The 17,390-nt window shown below is 43.7% G+C and overlaps 1 protein-coding gene across 1 annotated transcript in view; it reads right to left on the reverse strand.

Moving 5' to 3' along the window:
• LOC144771975 (suppressor of tumorigenicity 14 protein homolog) overlaps positions 1 to 17,390 on the reverse strand; it is a 385,346-nt gene that overhangs the window by 62,139 nt on the left and 305,817 nt on the right. The window contains 2 exon segments of the mRNA XM_078656195.1: positions 5,644 to 5,827; positions 17,174 to 17,215. Of these exon segments, the coding sequence (XP_078512321.1) occupies positions 5,644 to 5,827; positions 17,174 to 17,215 (226 nt within the window).

The raw sequence follows: 17,390 nt of genomic DNA on the forward strand, positions 1-17,390 counted from the left end.
CCAACTGGTATAAACTAAGATTCTCGCACGTTTGCCTCAGGTCTCTCAGGTGATTCCCTAGAGCCCCTTTGTCCCATAGATTAAAGTCCCCCAGAAGCATCATTCTGGAGTGTGTTAGAGTCAGAGCGGCATTGGCATCAAACAGTGCTTGGTACTGGGTGCCTAGACCTGGAGGTCTCTAGCAGACCATTCCAGTTAGTAACCTTCCTTTTGCCTCTTGAAATGAGGAACCCAGTACCTCGATCCCAGTGATCTCATCAACCTGTAGTGGTGCAAAGTTCGATTTTTCTTTGAATATCACCCCAACCCCCCTCCTCTTCCAGAGACCCTTGGTTTGTGGAATATTTTAGATCCTCCTGGACAAGCAAATCCTAACTCTACAGATGAGTCAGTGCTTGTCCAGGTCTCTGTTAGAAATAAAACATCCAGATCCATGTCTTCTAACATATTCAACACCTCCTGATAGTGCTTTGTCAGGGACCTACTATTAATCAGGCCACAGGTCAGTATAACACTGTCCTGTGGCGAGGCTACTTGATGTTCCCCCCAGCAACCCTCTCACCGATGCTGAGCAGTAGTTCTTTAGAATAGCTTATCCTACTTTGACCAAAACAGGCAGCATTGCTAGCGCTGGGCGTGACCGAAGCGCGGACAGGCGCAGACGAGCTTGCCTCTGGCGCACCTCCAGCGTGCCATCCGCGCGCTGCGTGCTTGCATTGCCCCTCCTAAATAGGAAGGCAGATGCAAGCTGGCCAACCACTAGAGCGCTATCCAAGATGGCGCTAGTTGAAGTGCGTGATTCCCTGATTACCGCTAAGTAGCGTGATGAGGTGATATGTTTTAAAGTGCGGGTACGTTTTTCTCAGTAATTTGTCTCTTTCAGGATTTTAAAAACAGTTATCAACAATAAAAATAATTACAGTGTGCCCCCTGTTCCCAACCTCGCAAGCAGCAGCAGTAACGGCAGAGTGCTAGCGCTATGTAAAATGCTTCCCAACAGAGTCAAACGACCTGCGCGTAGCGTGTTTGCATTAAGGTCTATGTTGGTCAACGACCTTACAGAACACTACAACTCGACAATGTCTGACATAATTGATGATCTTGACCCGCTAATGCTAAAAAGATCCAGCATCAAAGACAAAAACCCCTTGTTCAATGGATCCCTCAACAATGAAAGGAGAACCCTCTGGCTAACAGAAAGAACCTGGAGACAGCACACCTCAGCCTCCCAACTAAAACTTCTCTGCCAGACCAGAAATGCTTACAACAGGAACATCCTCAAAAACAAAAAAAGAGATCTTTAGATCGGAACTGGAAAACGCTAAGAACATACCTCGTAAGCTCTTTGAAATGGTCAAACAGGAATCTAACAAACTGGCTAAAACGTCCAAAGAAACCTCAAAATCCCTAATAACCTGTGAAGAGTTCTCTTTCTTTACAGCCAAATTTACCTCCGTAGGAAACAAACTTAATTCCGTGACCAACATCTGATCCCTTCCTGCCGGGTCCCATTTCTCCTCTCTTCCTCCCCAGACAAAACCCAAGAACCAAACACACTGGTCCAACTTCAAGTTATATGACGACCATTCCATCATGAAAATTCTATCCTCCTTATATCAGAATAACCACTTTAATGACCCACTCCCCTCCAGCTGCGTGGCGCGACCTCCCAATTGATCATTCCCATTTGGATTACAATAATCAATGCTTCCGTGCTACAAGGGTCCATATCTGACTCTCTAAAAGCTGGTCAAGTCGTCCCCATCTTAAAAAAAACCACCTTGAATCCTGCTACTCCAGACAATTTCAGACCAATATCCAATATCCCACTGGCGCACCTCCAGCGTGCCATCGGCGCGCCCGTGGCGCGCACGCGCTGCGTGCTTGCATTGCCCCTCCTAAATAGGAAGGCAGACGCAAGCTGGCCAACCACTAGAGCGCTATCCAAGATGGTGCTAGTTGAAGTGCGTGATTCCCTGATTACCGCTAAGTAGCATGATGAGGTGATATGTTTTAAAGTGCGGGTACGCTTTTCTCAGTAATTTGTCTCTTTCAGGATTTTAAAAATAGTTATCAACAATAAAAATAATTACAGTGTGTCCCCTGTTCCCAACCTCGCAAGCAGCAGCAGTAACGGCACAGTGCTAGCGCTATGTAGAATGCTTCCCAACAGAGTCAAACGACCTGCGCGTAGCGTGTTTGCATTAAGGTCTATGTTGGTCAATGACCTTACAGAACACTACAACTCGACTATGTCTGACATAATTGATGATCTTGACCCGCTAATGTTAAAAAGATCGAGCATCAAAGACAAAAAACCCTTGTTCAAAGGATCCCTCAAAAATGAAAGGAGAACCCTCTGGCTAACAGAAAGAACCTGGAGACAGCACACCTCAACCTCCCAACTAAAACTTCTCTGCCAGACCAGAAATGCTTACAACAGGAACATCCTCAAATCTAAAAAAGAGATCTTTAGATCGGAACTGGAAAACGCTAAGAACATACCTCGTAAGCTCTTTGAAATGGTCAAACAGCAATCTAACAAACTGGCTAAAACGTCCAAAGAAACCTCAACATCCCTAATAACCTGTGAGGAGTTCTCTTTCTTTACAGCCAAAATTACCTCCGTAGGAAACAAACTTAATTCCGTGACCAACATCTGACCCCTTCCTGCCGGGTCCCATTTCTCCTCTCTTCCCCCCCAGACAAAACCCAAGAACCAAGCACACTGGTCCAACTTCAAGTTATATGACGACCATTCCATCGCGAAAATTATATCCTCCTTAAATCCGAATAACCACTTTAATGACCCACTCCCCTCCAGCTGCGTGGCGCAACCTCCCAATTGATCATTCCCATTTGGACTACAATAATCAATGCTTCCGTGCTACAAGGGTCCATACCTGACTCTCTAAAAGCTGGCCAAGTCGTCCCCATCTTAAAAAAAAAAAACCTTGAATCCTGCTACTCCAGACAATTTCAGACCAATATCCAATATCCCACTTCTAGAGATAGCTCTGGAGAAATGTGTGCAGCTTCAACTGAGCCCACATATCTCCAACTTTAATCTGCTAGACGAATCTAATCTGGAATAAGGCCTGGGCACAGCACGGAAACTACTATTCTCCATATTGTGGATGATGCTCTTCGAACCCTTGACCAAGGCAAAACATGTCTCCTAATTCTATTGAATTTATCCTCTGCATTCAACAGAGTCAACCACAAGAAACTACTTGAATGCCTTAAATTCAGGATTGAAGTAAGGGGGACCGTTCTTGAATGAGTTAGATCCTTCCTCCGGAACCGCACCCAGAGATTCTTAGTCAACAGTAATCTATCTGCTCCTTCCCCGATAACGATCGGAGTCACCCAAGGATCAAATCTTTTCCCAACCCTCTTCAATCTCTATCTTGAAGCGTTAGCTGAATTACTACGCACCACCAACATCTCCTTCCACATGTATGCAGCTGGTACCCAGTTCTACATCAAGTTCTCATCTCTAGAGGAGATCTACTTTTTGAATGATGCCCTAAAGCTGACTGCTCTATGGCTCGCCTGCAACCAGCTCAAACTAAATGCCCAAAAACAGAGTTCCTTCTAAACTCCCACCCTAAAAGTAACACTGAAATCCGGGAATGGACCAAGTCGATGACAACACTAAACTGCCCACCGACTGTAGTGGAATCTTCCAAATCTCTTTAAATAATCCTAGACAGCAAGCTGAATATGCTAGACCACATCAACGCGTTGGCTAAAACTGCTAGGTTTCACCTGAGCTACCTGAGGAAACTAAAACCTTTCCTTGATACCTCGGACCTAAAACTGGCAGTCCAGGCATTAGTTATCTCCAGAATCAAATATGGATGCTCAACCCTTTCAGGCCTGCCCAAGATCCTCACGCCCCCCCTAAAAGCTTGCCTCTTCGCCGCTGCCAGACTCTTAACAAGCTCAAACAAATTTGATCACATCTCAACGCATCTGCAGGTGCTGAACTGGCTTCCTCTTGAAGTCAGAATCCAACTCAAACTGGCATGTATCACCCACAAAGTGCTACACCGAAATCCCCTGCATATCTTGCCCAGGAAATCATGGTTTCTGGAGGAGCCAGAAACTCCCGATCTGCCAGAAACTTTGTGCTCCAGCAACCCCACTTCCGATAGGAAAAAACGTACAATTGTGCTTTCTCTGCGGCCACACCAAGAATCTGGTACTCGCCTCCGTCTTTCATCAGAATAATTCCCTTATGTTTCAATATTTAAAAAGGAAGACAAAACCTTCCTAATGGGCAAGTTTCTCCCATAAATCATGCATTGCATATACACCGCTCAGCGGCTTTGCCTATTTTTGTTGCCACTAGAGTTTGGACTGACTGGCTGCTATCCATCTTGTACTGACCTTGTACTTCCACAAATACAATTGCTGGATTTCTCTGTATTATGATCTGAACATTGTATACATCCTGTTATTCCCCAATTGTTTCACTTCCTTCTACCCCTACCTATGGTTTTTTTCTTTGACTATTTCATTCTTGTACACAATGTGTTGTCCCTGTAAAGTGCTCTGATACCCTAACGGGTCACGACGCGCTCTGTGAAACACTAAATGAATAAATAAATAAATACGTAAATACATTTTTTGGGCGAGGCTGCATTTCTACTAACGATAATGTGCAAAATTGCATGTGACAGAAACAACAGCCACTCACTTTCAGTTAATTCGTTTTCTACCAGTGCTCCCACAATAAGGGGCATATTTACAGCAAAATGGAGAAGCGTGGCATTAAGCAAACATTGCTATTACCACGCTTCTCCATTCAAAAAACACAGAGATGTGCCGTATTCCCCTAGCGCTGGCGCTGAGTTCAGCTGCCTAGTGCCAACGCAGGCACTCTTGCACCATGCTGCAAGGGTGCCTGTGTTGAGGGGAAGATTGTTTATGTGTAGGAAGGTCCCCCTTCCTGCACATAAGCAATCTTTAAATGCTGTTTTGTAACTTCTATGTGTGCTGCTTAATGCAGCACACATAGAAGTTGCAAAACTGCATTTTTTTTAATGATTGTTTATGTGCAGGAAGGAGGACCTTCCTGCACATAAACAATCATAGGCAATTTGCTGTTTCTATGTGTGTTGACCAAGGCGGAACACATGGAAACAGCAAAAACGAGGCAAAATAAAGCATTTCTCCTCATTTTGCCTGTTTGAAGACCAGGTTTACCCTGTTCTTAATTTTGGCGCTGCCTCCTATTTACGCCACCCTTGTAAATAGGATAGAGCAGAAAGGGGTTTGGCCCTAATCGGCAGGACAGGGCCTTAATATTAGATTAGAAGAAGAGTTTGTCCCAATCGTCGTATTCGCATGCTGATAAAGCAATTAAACAGACTTGAGCCCATAAACTGAAATAATATGGACTTTATGCATTTATTTGCAAAGTCATTCTTATACAATAAACATTGGCAATACAAAATAATTATGGTGTAGTGCATAATGGTGTATTCTCAGGCATTTTAAGTAATAATTATAATGGGAACTGTCGGAAATATTGCCATTGTAATTTAAATTTCACTGGTTCCTAATAGCATCCCTTAAAAAGCATAATTTTGAAAAATAATATGCTTCCTTTGTTGTTATTGCCATATTACATACCTGATGAGGTCAGTGTCCTGGAAACAGTGCGCAGCAGAAATTATCCATTTCTTTGCAATAATTGATGCTCCACACACATGCCCATGCATTCCTATTTGTAAGCTCGCTTGCCAAGGCCATTTTCCAGATTTTGCATCTTCGCCTCCGACTATTCTGTTTTTTTTCACTTGGCTTCGTCCACAGTCTGAAAAAAAAAACATTAAGGAAAATTCCAAAGTTCAAACTTGATAAGAGAAAGCAAAATAACACAAAACTTTAATGTCCCAACCTAGGTATTAAAATAAAATTTCAAATAAAACTGCCAGATATAAAAACAAATAAACCTGAAATATGTACAGGACCATTCCAGCATAAATACATACATAAATATATCAGCAGACCAAGATCTTTAATCTATTTGACAGGAATTTAAATTTTGGTCATTAAAATTATATTGAATATTAAATGACTGAAAAGGTTGTACAAGTGTTAAATCATCAAATATTTTTTCCCGGGCGGTGCTCCTAAAGTAGCAAATAATTTCTTTGTACATATTTGACAAAATATTTATAATATGTTAATACAAATCTAAATCAGTGCATTCTCCTTGGCTGTTAAAAAATTCTTTAAGCAAATGTGACTTCCATTTTTTTTAATTTTCTACCAGGAACTTGCCCAAACCTTTCAACAAACTTTGCCACTGGATTCAAGCTATCCTGACTGCTGAGGGCTGATGCCCCGAAGCTGGTCCCAAATTGCTTGTTTCCGGTTCAGGGAGGACCTGGCTTGACAGTTAGGGCTGGACTGTTCCCATGAGGAACAGGGTCAAGACTGATTTGCTTTTGGCTGGGTCCAAACTGGAGTGGCGTGGTGAGCAAAAGAACAATGGATTAAACACAGATCTTTGTGACTGGGGGTGAATGTTTGCATTGTTCATTATTCCATCCATCATTTGTTCCTTTTGCTCTTACTTGAAAACACAACATTCTGTTCAGTTTGAGACTGACAATAAATATTGCTCACAAGGAAAGATCATTTCGGCTAACACCATTGCCATCAGGAATATCCTAAGCCTCTGCCTCGCCAGAGCAAGAATAAAGAGTGGGCCACATTGTCAATGAGGGGTTTCATTACCCGGGGATCTATGTTACTGTAGAACGAGATGCTTCTTACGCCCGCCACCCGGTGCCCCCACTGGCCTGCCTGCGAAGAGACATCCAACATTGGAGAGCTTTGCCCCTGTCGCTTCTTGGTTTGGCTCCTCTGTTTAAAATGATGGCAGTAACCCGCTTTCTCTATGCACTTCAAAATACACCCCACCCAGTCTCGACGTCCTAATTGCAGGAGATCGAGAGTACAACCTGTGCATTGCTCTAGGATGGCGGCCCTGCGTGTATAGCCACCAATAATTGAAGTGAGGCTGGTACAATGGCGGAATAGCCCTGTCTGATATACAAAAGTACTATTGGACAGTGCAGCTCATTGTCATCAATGACTGGGTTAATCTCCCGATGGAAAAGCCATGCAACCTGGGGGCTATCTCAAGGCTATCTATAGGGTTTGCTTACCTGGTGTCGGGGATTGGCAGCAGCGCAAGCATATATTCGCCACTAACCTTTGCTCAGGATGTCCGGCAGAAACGATGTCTGATGCTAAGTACCCCAGTCCCTACCAGCTACGAATCCCACAGCGAAGGATCACTCACTGTGTGAACACATACCCAGCAGGGAAAGGGTAAGTGGATAAAATAAAAAATAGGTAGTGGTGAATCTTGAGGATCCCTCTGGGTCTGGTCAAGTGGCGGCAGAGGATAGACAAGGGCACTCCACCTGTTCCAGGGAGAGTAAAGGAACAATGTTATCACCACTTCCTCTGTGTCTGTGAATACTGCTAACCCCCCTCGGTTTCTGAAACTTACCAGAATCACACACCACCCAGGCCGATTAGAAAGAACAAACAACGGAACATCTGCGGGACAGAGAGTCCTCTGACTACTCAGGTATGAATGAGTCCGGAGAACGGCAGACTGTTCCTTAGCTCTGGGGTTCCGAACCGTTGCCTGTAGCGGTAAGAGTACATAGACCGTGACGGCTGTTAATGCACAAGCCGAACACGGCCTTTCTCCATGGAAATGTAAGGGTGCTCAACACAAAAAAGGAAAGAGTCTCTGTCTCTCGTTTCGATGATTCCCGCTCGGGACGTCACAAGAACTACGTTTCCCAGAATGCCTCTCTGGGGAGTAGCGGGCTGAAAGGAGGCAAAACCCCGTCTTTGCGGCAGACGAGTTTCCCTCTCGGAGTCTTCAGGGTACAACCAGGGTCCAGACACAATCAGGCGCACGGTACCAAACGATTCCCTAACTGACTATGGTACCACACGAACACAGGGTTTGTAACGGAGGCGGGCCCGCCTCCGTTCGCCTAAGTACTTATCAGTAATGCAGGCAGCAGGTTGAAAGACGGCTTCAGCTTATCTGCAGTCTTCAGGCTTCTAGCTGAAATCTGGCGGGGAACACCATCCGCCCTTCCCACGGCTTCCGGATCGATTGACAAGCACCTTTCTGGAGGAAGGGAGGTGCTTAAGTGTGCTAGGTCCCGTGACTCCGCTGACTTGTCCCTTGGCATGCTGGTTCTTGTAGTTCGTTCGGCCTGTCCTACATATACTCCCAGGCACACTCCAGCGACGAGGCTTTCCAAGTTGACCTGTACCCCGCCCCCAGGACCCAGCAATCGCTACACCTGGTCCTTCCCGAACCAAAAATGCACTCACACTCATCATCTGGCACTACACGCATCATACCTTGGGCTAGGGAGGTAGGATTACACAGGCCACCCCCTATTGGACACAGCACAACGAGGCACACTGGGGACTCCAAGGGGCTGTGATAAGTGGAATCTACCCAGCTTTTCCGAAGTGGCAGATCTGTGAACATGGGGTGGAGCGATCCAGTTTGCAGCCCAGCAGAATGAATACAATTGTCACCAACTTAAACGTATTGCTATTTGCAAATCCGGCAAGCCCTACAGACAGTGCTGTCAAAGGGGGAGGAGCACCCTTAATCATCCCCACTGGAGGACAGATTGTTGAGTAATAACATGCCCAGGCAAGCAATGTCCCTTACCTACCGTAAAGTTATCAATATCTCTCTGGATAACCTGACTCGGCTGCAGGAATATTGCAGCAGGACCCTGAGGGTGTAGAGAATGACGAGTGGCCAGAGGCATTGGCGCCCCCCCATGAGGCAGCTATTAGATCTAGATTTTGATTGGTCCAAATAAAAATATTACATAGATGTTACTATGCATGCACTACTATGGTAAAGATGGGAAGAACATCTACTGCATTGTGTCGTGGGACTACTGCGAAGTGGTGATTATTGAATATTTGGGATGAGACTGACCTTTCCTGAATGAACCAACTATGGATGACGCTGGGATTTATGGTGGATAAACACAATATTCCGGCGTTATGGAGGGCCGACTTGACACAGCAGCCAAATAATTGTATGAAAGACATGGAGTAGTGCATGCTCACAGAGAGAGTAGTTTCTGTGGGCAGTGGATGTCTAAAGAAATGGACCAAACTTTGGGGAAAATGGAACAATTATCGGGGTGGGCTATGTGCCCCTATTGAACACACTGATTTTGATGTTGTGTATCGCGAACATTAGAGTACATCTGGAACCTTGTACAATATCCAGAAGTGGGCATCTGCTTTGGTGGTAGCCACAACCCTTAAACCTGACAGCTTCCCTTCCTTTGAGAAAGTGATGTTGGCGATTCCTAAACTTCAGAGGAAAATAACAATAAAAGAGAACAAGCAGATGAAAGGCATTAACCTTTCTCAAGCCGTAGTTTTTCAATTGATAAGTTACTCCAGCTTGTCCCTCTATCTCTATGAATCACATAATTTATGGCATTTAAGTTCCCCTTGCCCATGACAGATAACCGAAGCTGGATTGGTTGAAAGATCAGGTGTATCCAATAAGACTGTTTAGCAAAGAAACATGAAAGAACCAACTTGGAGGTGAGGTGAATTTCATGGCAACTGGGTTGATTACATGTACAATACAGAATAGAGTAATATATATTGCACAAAGCTTATTCTATTCCCATCGTTGTTGGAATTTCTGTTTCTTAACCACTTGGATGCTAAGGCATGCCGATCATGCCCATTGACTTTCCATTGAAATCAATGGAAACTCCATGACGAGTTACCCTTGTCATTAGCGCTGAAGGGGTTAAGGAATTGGTCAGAAGCAGCAAGTCTGGCACTCTTTTGTATTTGTCTAGGCATATCATGTGGAAGATACACATAGGAACAGAAGAATGGAGTGTTTCCTAACTACATGTGGATTGTGTTATTACATGCGAATTCCGGTGCACCTGGGGAATCCTGTCAAGTATTGCATTGGTCAAATGCATCACCTCTTAGGATTCTATGGAAGTGTAGGGTGCAGTCTTTCCATGTGTCCATCTATTGGGGCTAGACTGTAGAAAGAGTAGATTCAAACTGAAAGAACATCAATATGAATTGTGATCCTCTATCGGTGATGACTTTCATGGGTAACACATGCATTCTGTAGCTGTTGTTACGAAAAGGTCAGCATAGGGGCTGCTGAATGTAACACAGGAGATATGATGAAATGTGTAACTTTGTTTTTTCTAAACACACTGTAAGTAATTATTGATATTTCAATAAAAATAAACGTTTTTAATCAAATGTGGGGACCAAGGGTGTACGGGCTAGTAATTATGTTTTCCAGAATCATGATTATAAAGCAAATGGATATTGTTTATTATCCTTTTCTTGATGTGTAGTAAAATAACTCCTACAGCAGTGGTTGATTCATCTATTTCCGGAAGGAATGATTACCTCTACTTGAGAAGTGCAATTATGGGTTTCTTGGTATATTTTTAACGGAGATGTTGGAAGGTCTCTTCTTTCCAGTTGTAGGAGTGATTCTTTGGTTACATTGGTGAATGGTGTCCCAATACAAGAAGCACTATAGTCCCAGCCCCCCTGGACTTACCTGCATCAAGTCCTCTGACCAGTCAAGGCCCTTTGGTAACCCACCTCCAGCACTTCGAGGCTTATGCCTCCCCTGTCTCTTTGTAGCTCTCTCTCTCTCTTGCCTCAGTCTCACTTCTCACACTCTTTCAGCCTTTTCTCTTGTTGTTATTGCAAGTTTTTGTGCTTTTCTTTGCTCTCTCTTTGTGCCTTTTTTCTCACTCTTTGTGCCTGTTTTCTCACGCTTACTGTTACTTTTCTGTGCCATTTCTGTGCCATTTTGTCTTTTTTTGCCATTTCTATCATTCTTTTCTTACTCTGTGTTTGACTGTTCTGTGCCATTTCTCTCACTCTCTTTGCCTCTTTGTGCTATTTTTCTCATTCTTTCTGTAACTTTTCTGTCCTTTTTCTCTCACTCTTTTTGACTCTTAGTGTAATTTCTTTCACTCGTTTCTTACTCTCTGTGGACTTTTCTTTGGTGTTTCTTTCACTCTTTGTGTCTCTTTGTGCCGTTTCTTTCTCTCTTTTCACACTTTCTCTGTGACTTTTCTGTGCTGTTTCTTGGTCTCTTTTTGCCTCTTTGTGCCATTTCTTCCACTCTCTCTCATAATAAGTGCCATTTCTCTTGCTCCTTATTCATCTTTCTGCCAATTCTAATGCTTGTTTTCTGACATTTGTAATCTCTCCAGCTTCTCTGCACTCCTTTCCACACTCTCTGCGCTCCCTTCCTCTTCCCCTTTCATGCTTCTCTCCTTCACCACCATCACACTCCTCCTCCCATCAACCCTGTGCTCCTCCTCCCTTCCAGACCTACTGAATGGTTGCTGCAGTGTAGACTGTCCATTAAGCTATAGGCACAGCCCCCTCTAGACTTAACTGCGACAGGTTCTCCGACCAGGCAAGATCCTTGTGGACCCGACTACAACGCCTCAAAGCATCCACCTCATCTCTTTCTCCCTCTATCTCACTCATTTTGTCTCTTTATACCACCCAAGGCATCAAGGAGCCCACCACACCACTGGATGCATCGTAGACCCTATCTTCACACCTTTCAACAACATCACAATCAACAGCACAAGACCTGTCACCTGGACAGAGGATGCCATAGTCAGTTTTACTGTTGACTTCCATCAACCCAGAAAAAAACCCATGTGGGCCCAGAACATTGACATTCAAACCACCTAACAGAGGCAGACAGGACCACATCCCTACATAAGTAAAAACCAGAGCACACAGACATCTTGGCAACATCAAGAACTTCAACAAGTGGCTCACCAATGGCAGCAACACTTTGGCTTCCATAAAATGAACCAACACAGGAAAAACCAAAACACAAACCAGCAGGTACACAGATGACCTCAAAATGACCAAGTGACACTGCAAACATGACTGGAATGGAAATGGAAATGGAAAGTCAGCAAAGGGGAAGTGGAAAAAACACACCTTCAAAGCTGCCCAGAGGAGATACCACAAGCCCATCCGAGAAACCATGAGGAATGCTCATGTAAAACTAAACGCCAGCTCCCACAGCAGCAAAGAAATCAACCATAACAAGAACTGTGCAACAACCTCTCAAACTTCGTTTGCTGCAAACTTACAACCATATACAGCAATTTTCCCTTCGACTGGACCACCTTCCTCTCTCCAGAAGTCTCCCAGTGACGAAGGAAGTCAACACAGTCACTATATTGGACACCATTAGAACACAGGAAACCACACCTATTATAAAGACCAATCACTATGGGGCCCTGACAAACAACTGTCTTCACCACACGTTCAACGAAGAAGCACTACCTATCATAGAGGCCCTTACCCCTATCCTCAACATCTCCATCTGCACAGCTGCTTTCCCAAAATCATGGAAACACAAAGCTGTCTTCCATCCTAGCAAAACCCTCAGCTAACCTGACCAAACTCATCAAATACTGACTTATATCCCTCCTTCTCCATCCAGCAAAAGTCCTGGAAAAAAGCCAATAAGAAGTGCCTCTTTAACCACCTCACCAAACACCAGCTTTTTAACACAACAAAATCAGGATTCAGGCTCAACCAAAGCACAGAAACCGCCATTATAGCAACAGCGGATGACATCTAGATGATCCTCAACAGGGGAAAAACGCAGCCCTCATCCTTCTAGACCTATCAGCAGATTTAATCACCATCTCCCACCCCATCCTAATCCATGAAGTAGGCATCCAAGGACACACCCTTGAATGGATCTGCTCTTCCTCACCGGAAGTACCCAAACAGTCAACATGCCCCACTATGTCTCTGAAGCCCTGAGATATTATTTGCAGAGTCCTGCAAGGCTCCCTAATCAGCCCAATGCTCTTCAATACCTACACAACCCCGCTGGCTGATGTCACAAGTGCTCACAAGTTAAACATCCTCACATACGCCGACAACACACAACAGATTCTGTTCTTCTTGGACAAAACACCCAACACTAGTAACATGTTCACCACATGCATGAGAGAAGTGGCCCCCTGGATTAAATCAAGTTGCCTCAAATTGCCTCTGACTAGACTTTGGGAAGAACGCCTCGCCATGGGACTTTACCTGGTGGCCCACAGACTTTGGACCAACCACTACCTGCAAGCGAGAACCTCAAAATCATCATGGAGAACAAACTGGGAATGAACGCCCAAGTCAACATAGTGGTCCTGGCCTGCTTCTACACACTAAGAAAGCCGAAGAAAATCTTTCAGTGACTACCAGACAACACCAAGAAAACAATCATGCAAACCCACTTCACCAGTAGACTAAACTATGGAAACACCCTGTAGGCAGGGATTACCAACCAGCTCACAAGAAAACTGCAGACCGTCCAAAGTGCAGCAGCCAGACTAGTTCTCACCCTCCAATCGGGCATACATCAGGTGAATGTTAGCTTATTGTGATACTGAAGGTATTCCTATGACAAATTTGCTTACACCAAAATTGCTGGTTACTGTACTTTATTTTGTTCCAAATTAATTAAATTGTTCTGACTGAGTGGGAAGAAGCAATCATGATGACAGTATGATGAATTTAGTCTTAGAAAACATTTCCAGTAAAAAAACTGGTTATAAGTACAAAATTGTCACAATCCTGTAGTGCGCAACTGGTTAGGGGAAATCATCAGCAAGGCATCTGGACTACATCTCCCAAAAGGCCGTGTGCTTTGCTGAAAATCGAAATGCCTATTTAGTCACATGACTGACCAGAAAGTGTGTCGGAAATTCTGTAAGCCGGCTGGCTGTCCCTGCGAGTGTTTTCTACGACGTGCAAACTGATCTCAGTTTTCAAGCTGTGAGCGCGGCTGCGCTTTGCTGAAGTAATCGTCCACATTTGCTTCTGGTCCTCGGTTGGTGAGCCGCCTATGCGCTCGTGCGGAGGACGATTTTGTTTTTGGCTCCATTCTCTGTTTTGGGAGTATTCCGGTACTCCGTTGGCGAGCTACTGTTCGTGAGCTCATGCGGAGGACGTTTCTCCTTTTATTCCGGGTTGTGGCATTGTCCTCCGTTGGAGAGCCGAGACAGAGCTCATGCGGAGGACGGATTGTTTTTGATTATTCGGACGGCATTTTCGGCCGCCTTGATGTACTGTGTCCTCCGTTGGCGAACTTGAAGATACGAGTTCATGCGGAGGACGATTTAGAGGAATCAAGTTTTCTGCAGTATACCGGCTGGTATTTACTCTCTTCTCGGAGTATTTTTCTTTCTTCACGAAAACTTCTTATTTGGAACTACATTTAAGGTACAATTTAGTGTGAGTGCCTTTAACTCAATTCTTGAGGAACTTCTTCCTGCTTAATTTGGTTTAAACTCAGTTCTCCTTCATTAGACTATTGAGCCTTACTGAGTATTGGAGATTATCCGGCGATTTAGATCCTGAAGCTAGGTATGAGATTGAACGCAGAGTAGTATTGCTTATTGGGCCATAGCTAGCATTAGGGTCTCACTATTGTTCTTGTCTTCTCTCTGCAGGTTCGCCAAATGCTCTCCAGCCCAACCAGGGAACTCAGCAGTCATATTGTGAATTTATACAAGCTTTATTATTTAACCGTTTCAGGTATATGGTGATAGAGTTCTAGTAGATATAGATAGAAAGCAAATGATATATGCGGAGAAGTGATCATTGTTTATTTGTTGTTTCAGATCTCCCTCCTCGCTGTCCCTTTCCCTTCCTTCCCTCACTTGATCCTTTTATCGACCTGTGCCGTTACGGCAAGCAGGCGTGGTTAGGTCAAAAGGTGGACTCCATTAAGCAACAAACGATTCCGAGGACTGGAGAAGTAACACAAATAATGGCATTCCCAGATTAAGAGAAAATGCCGGCGCTTGAATAATTTCAAACCTATACTCTGCCAAAGAGTACCATAACATAATAATAAGGCTGGGGTACAATGGGTCTTCCTGCCAAACTCCTCTGAAGCGCCTTTGGAATTCTTAGTACTCCAACGCAACTACATAAAAGGAACTATCCACGTATTGCTTATAAAACTAAAATCTATTAAAGTAGAAATCAGCCAGGCTTGGCCTGAAGACAACAGTGATTCCGCCGGAGGAAAATAATGGGTTCGGTGCCCAACCTGGCATTTTAAGAGTAATGAGTTATGAATTGGTGAACAGCCATGCTCTATTACCTCATTTAGGGGCCGATTCACAAAGTGCCTCAGCATTCATGGCGTTAGCCCCGCAGTCCTGGCGGGGTGGCCCACAATCATAACGAGAGCCTACAATGGGTAACTGCAGGACAGACGTCAGCCACGAATGCAGATGCACTTTGTGAATGTAGCTCTTAGGGTCCACCTACCCCACTACTATGCAGTTCAATTCTTTCATCATAGCTCAACAGCCCATTTAATTGAGAACTTTTACTGTTAGTGGCCAAGACTAGAGAATAGCAAAGCTGTAATTGGCAATAGACCCTGGCAGGCAAAGTGCCCCTTTTCAGGTCTACATGAGGGCCTAAAAATGCGATGTGCAAATTAGAGTATTTCCTCATTTTTAATCATTCAGATACATTTGAATATGACTCAGGGGCTGATTTATATGTTTGCGGAAATTGTTCTCCATTGCAACGGCAAAGGAGTACCCTTCACGCCAACCTGTCGGGAGTCTGGTGCGCCTTCACTGTGTAGACAGCAGTGACTACTCCATCTCTACCACTTACACACACCTCCAACAGTCCAACATAGCAAGTGCTGTAGAAGGTTTAGCCATGTGTCCGCCTACCCGCATTATTGTGGGTGGACACGTGGCCAGTTTTCACTGCCCATCACTGCCAATAAAAAACCTCGAGATAAGGGGCAGTTAAAACTTCAAAATGATCCCCACACCATGGGAGAATGCTCCCATGGTGAAAGGGTCATTTTCAAAAATATAATGCCAATTTTGGATTTTCTTTTGAAAATAAAAAAGAATTCCGTCAAACTTACAATGCATTTCCAGAAACCGCTGTGACATCAGTACCTGAAAATGCGAATGATGTACACATGGGCAGTGGAAATCTCTAAATACAGCACATGGAGTACCTTTACCATGGTGGGAATGAAATACTCTGCCATGGCAACATTCATTACTCCGTTCTCCAATATATAAATCAGCCCCTCTGTCATAGTTCACACAGAGCATAAATGACATATCTGGTTGATTGTATTACTGAATATCGAGGCAAAGAATATAAATATTTAGAAGACTATAGGGGACAAAAAATTGAAGACCAAACTATCATCAAGGTACAAGTAGGTATAGACAATCTATACTTATTTACCTTTCCATATTTTGGATTAAACATTTTGCCATCGATATTTGTCTCCCTGGATATTCTAGCTTCGATATTCAGGGCACACACCTAGCTGGTTCCTGAAGTCTCTTTACCTCCTTTGTACAGATTGGATTAGTTGATTTATTTAACATAATGCTGTTGTTCTGAATTGGATATAACCTTTTCCCACCTGTTAAATTGCTGTGTTTCCTGTTTTTAATCTGTATCAAGAAACAGGCCGAACATAACAATTAAATAATCGGCTAGATCTATTGTGAAACTCTTTTCATTTTGCAATTTTTCAAGTGTTGACCTCAATGCCCTTGATAGAGAACTATAATGAATATACGTTTTCTGTAAATAAGTGCTCAATGCTTGATGAAGGCCAGAAAATGCAGAAGCATGGGTCATTGAAAACCTAGAATCCTACTGAATTCTTATGTGAAATATCAAGATCCTGAAAAGCTCAGGAGACAGAATAAGATCCATTATTAAGAGTGGAGGAAAGAAATGGAGAATGGGCCTTAATAAGCAGTGCCAATGTGAAAGCGAGACAGCTCAAACAGCGTCGACAATCAACCAAAAAACAATCAACTTTTCATTGTACATTGCAAGAAAGAAACAAAGCTATAACTTTATTTATGATGGTTTTAAATGACTTCTCACAACATTTTAAATCACAGCTATATCATCAATATTCATTGCAATCAACAAACAAAAGAGACTCCTCTTACATACTACACATAACAGTCCATTACCAACCAATAAATAAAATAGAAACTCCGCTTACCAACTACACATAACCTTTTTTTTGACTGCTTCTTTTCGTCACCTGAAAATGATGATATACAATGATGAGAATAAGGTGCCATAGTAGTGGAAATGTGGGGAGTAGGAGGTTGTAAGGCAGAGTTAGTGAAAGGGAGCATAAATGCCAGATAATAACATCTGTGTTCTTTGAGAGTGCTCTAATACGCGAGTCTCAAACTACCATATTGCAACCAGTC

This window comes from Lissotriton helveticus, chromosome 8, assembly GCF_964261635.1.
Source record: "Lissotriton helveticus chromosome 8, aLisHel1.1, whole genome shotgun sequence".
Classification (NCBI taxonomy): domain Eukaryota; kingdom Metazoa; phylum Chordata; class Amphibia; order Caudata; family Salamandridae; genus Lissotriton; species Lissotriton helveticus.